Source organism: Rhagoletis zephyria, unplaced genomic scaffold, assembly GCF_001687245.7.
Source record: "Rhagoletis zephyria isolate East Lansing unplaced genomic scaffold, Rhagoletis_zephyria_1.1 Rzeph_scaffold_32553, whole genome shotgun sequence".
In the NCBI taxonomy this organism is placed as follows: Eukaryota; Metazoa; Arthropoda; class Insecta; order Diptera; family Tephritidae; genus Rhagoletis; species Rhagoletis zephyria.
The window spans coordinates 1-3906 of NW_016189608.1; the positions used below are offsets into that span (position 1 = coordinate 1).

The 3906-nt window shown below is 36.2% G+C and overlaps 1 protein-coding gene across 1 annotated transcript; it reads left to right on the forward strand.

The window, feature by feature from the left end:
• Positions 1-2398: 2398 nt before the first annotated feature.
• On the forward strand, positions 2399-3901 carry LOC108353966 (60 kDa SS-A/Ro ribonucleoprotein-like; the record flags this gene model as incomplete). Its single annotated transcript, XM_017605158.1, has 3 exons — positions 2399-2697; positions 2898-3128; positions 3209-3901. Coding segments are annotated over exons 2-3 (897 nt in total), but the record flags the coding sequence as incomplete, so codon positions are not given.
• Positions 3902-3906: the final 5 nt, after the last annotated feature.

The window sequence follows — 3906 nt, forward strand, 5'->3', positions numbered from 1 at the left end:
TTCCTTAATGCTGAACTCCGGGGTTAGCAATCTAAAGCCCACCCAAAATCTTTAATTGTGATCTGATTTTGGTGAATCACAGTGGTGACCAAGCCTATGCTCTCGCGTAAGAGCTTTTTCGTTTCGAGAACGTAAAATGTATTTTATATGGAGGCCCGCCTACATTCAGCTTTGGCGCTACGTTGACTTTGGCGTCGCTTCAACAGCTGGCTATGAACACATGATATTAAATGCAGCCGTTCATATAGCGAAAATTTGGCAACGCTAACGCCAACTCTCAACTATTCGCCTGCGTTGTTTGTCATCTGTAGCAAATACATAATCAAATATTTTCCTTATGAAACAGACTTCAAAAACTATTTAGGGGATTCTCTTAAACGTGAATTAGAGCTAATTTACACCACGACTTTATACCCTGCGTTTTTTTGCATTTTCGCTTTTAAAAGTCTTCGAAAATCCTCGTGTATTTACACGATGACTTTTTCTTTGCAGCGCTTCTTGCGTTTTTTCACATTTAAGCGTAAAATTTTCTTTGGTAAACTCGTCGTAGACAGTCGTTTTCCGAGGCTGGAAAAATTTATTTGCAAATAACTAAATCACGCAAATAAGTATTGATTAGTGGTACNTAAACTAAAGAAAAGCATGCGCATGCTCAAATCGAAACGGAGATTCAAATTAGTCGATAACATTTTGTTTTGTTGTTGTCAAATTTGGCGCTTTTTTCTAGTTCGCTATTCGCAACAACAAATTTACATACAAGTCATTCTATTGATGTAACTGAAAGTAAAGTGATTGAAAGTAAAGTAAAGTATTGATGTACTTAAAGTGAAGGGAGTAAAGTATAAAGGGATTTAAGTGAAAGGTGTATTCACAACTAACCAAAGTCGATAACGAATTCAATTAATCGAAAGTCGACTTTTTTAATTGAAAAGTGATGTTCCCATAAATTAAAAAACTTTACACTTTCCACTGGTCGTCTGTATACTACGCCAGAAATGCAAGAGTATGTCACAGTGAACAAGGCGTTTAGATATAAAAGTGTAGCAGTTTCCTTTGTTAAAACTTGACTCAAAAACTTAAACGGAATTACACCAAATTTGGATAGTACATTTGTTGGACAGAAAATCTCTATTTGTGATCTGATCTTGGCGAATTACAGTGGTGACCAAGCCCATGCTCTCGCGTAAGAGCTTTTTTGTTTCGAGAACGTATAATGTATTTTATTTGAAGGTCCGCCTACATTCATCTTTGGCGCTACGTTGACTTTGGCGTCGCTTCAACAGCTGGCTATGAACACATGAATTTAAATGCAGCCATTCACGTAGCGAAAATTTGGCAACGCTAACGCCAACTCTCAACTATTCGCCTGCGTTGTTTGTCATCTGTAGCAAATACACAATCAAATATTTTCCTTATGAAACAGACTTCACAAACTATTTAGGGGATTCTCTTAAACGTGAATTAGAGACCCTTTCGTCCACATTTTTAAAGCGGAGCGCATCTCGAACTCACCCAGGGTGAAAAGTCCTCGTGTAAATTGGCTCTTTCTTTTCAATGGTGTTTCCGCAACTAGATTGCTTCGAAAGTTTTCTAGGCCGCGAAAAGCATCATTCATACCATTTTTGATAGTCGTTTTCCGAGTCTGTTAAAGTCTCGAGGTTTTCCTGCCGTTTACGAGTTTATGGGAATCCTCTAATTATTTAATTGAAATAATAAAACCCACAAATGGAAAAATAGTTTTGAATATTCCCGGGTTTATTTACTACGTTTGTACGCACGTATTATTTGCAAATAACAATTTGCAAAATGGTAAATTTTACCGTATAAACGCTGAGTTTACTTTTTATTTGCAACTAACTAAATCACGCAATTAAGTATTGATTAGTGGTACTATTTGCAAATAAGGCAATATTAAAAAAGATTTTTCCCCATCGAATAAACAGTAGGGGTATTCTCTGAGTCTTGCAAAGCCCTTGCANAATATTATTGCCTTTTTATAATCAGACAATATTAAAAAAGATTTTTTCCCCATCGAATAAACAGTGAGTTAGGTATTTGCAAATTATTTTTATTTGCAATTTGCTTACGTTTAAAAGTAGTAATTGATAAATTTGTAATTTTGATTATCGATTATATATTATCTTCTGTTATTTTTGCAAAAACTTATCGATTATCGATTAAGATCCCATTTCTTTTTCTCATCACAAAATACAGCAGAATTTCTGCATTTTGCATTTCACTNGGAGAATACCCCTAATGAGTTAGGTATTTGCAAATTATTTTTATTTACAATTAGCTTACGTATAAACGTAGTAATTGATAAATTTGTAATTTTGGTTATCGATTATACATGAACTTCTGTTAATTTTTGCAAAAACTTATCGACTATCGATTAAGATCCCATCGCTTTTTCTCATCACAAAATACAGCAGAATTTCTGCATTTTGCATTTCACTACGGTTTGTGCGTTTTGCACATTTCTTCATTTCATTCTTGAGTTTATCCATTTTTGCATTTAATAAACCAAAAAACATACCCAATTATAAAGGAAATATCCACAGAAAAGTGGAATTAACTTGGTAACGTAACGAAGTATTGTTTTTGCGTCTTTGATTTTGGGCTGTGGCCAGAATCAGCAGCGAAGCGAAGAGTGAAATTTGCTGTGTCGAAAGCAGACGGTGGCAATAGGTTTGAAACGTGAGTGGAGTTAACTATTGTCTTCTTTGTAGTATTTCGAAGGAAATCGATTTCTATTTTCCATTCAGTATTGTATTGACAAATTAAGTTGAGCAATGGAGTTGGATGCAAAGGNGGCAATAGGTTTGAAACGTGAGTGGAGTTAACTATTGTCTTCTTTGTAGTATTTCGAAGGAAATCGATTTCTATTTTCCATTCAGTATTGTATTGACAAATTAAGTTGAGCAATGGAGTTGGATGCAAAGGCTAAATTGCAACGCTACTGCTATCTTGGCGGCTTTGAACCCGTCTACGTTCATCTGCGGGGTTCAGTCGATGTGCATAAATACTTGCCGCAGCTGCAGGTACTTTGCCAAGCGTTGGATGACGTTTCAATGGTTATGATATTGAAACAAGCTCTACAGGAGACAACGTTAGTGCGACGTGATGAGGTTAATATTATTTAAATATGTACATGTATACATATTGCAAATGTTGACTAACCTTTCTATTTTCCGTATTGATATATTAGTCGCTCTTCGTATATGCAGTCTATTTAGCTAGTGACATTGAAATTAAAAGGAAAACGTCGTTAAGAAAAGCATTTCCGGCATTAATACGAAATGATGAAGACCTTTTCCTATTTTGTAAATATGCTACACTCATTCGGCGAGAACAAAATCATAAGGGTTTTACTAATACCACACGCAAAGCCATAACATCCTGGTATGAGAATCAGTCACCCGATGAGATACGTCAAATGTGGCTGACGCATCGAGGTGCACATGGCTTTACGCACAAATCACTTATAAAGCTATGTCACATTAACGATGAAACCATAGGTGCTGCGGGTGTGGTCACCCCATTTTTCAAAACCTGCACGGAATTACTTAAAGCATCTGAATCTAGCGAAACAGCTATTGAAAATCATGTAGATGTTACAAACCGAGCAGAAGACGAGAAGAAAGCGACCAAAGCAACCGCTGCTGAAGTTGAAAAGACCAAAAGTAACACAGAAATGTTCCCAACTGCTGTTCTGTCAGTAAGCAAACTACGCACAACTAAGAACAAGGCAGAAGCATTGAAAATCATTCGCAAATTCAAACTACGTTACAATCAAGTACCAGGCCATTTGTTACGATTTGCCCCTATCATGGAGACTTTAATACCAACCATGTCTTATATTCAACTGCTAAAGAGTTGGCGCAATCTTGCTCGTTACAATCACTT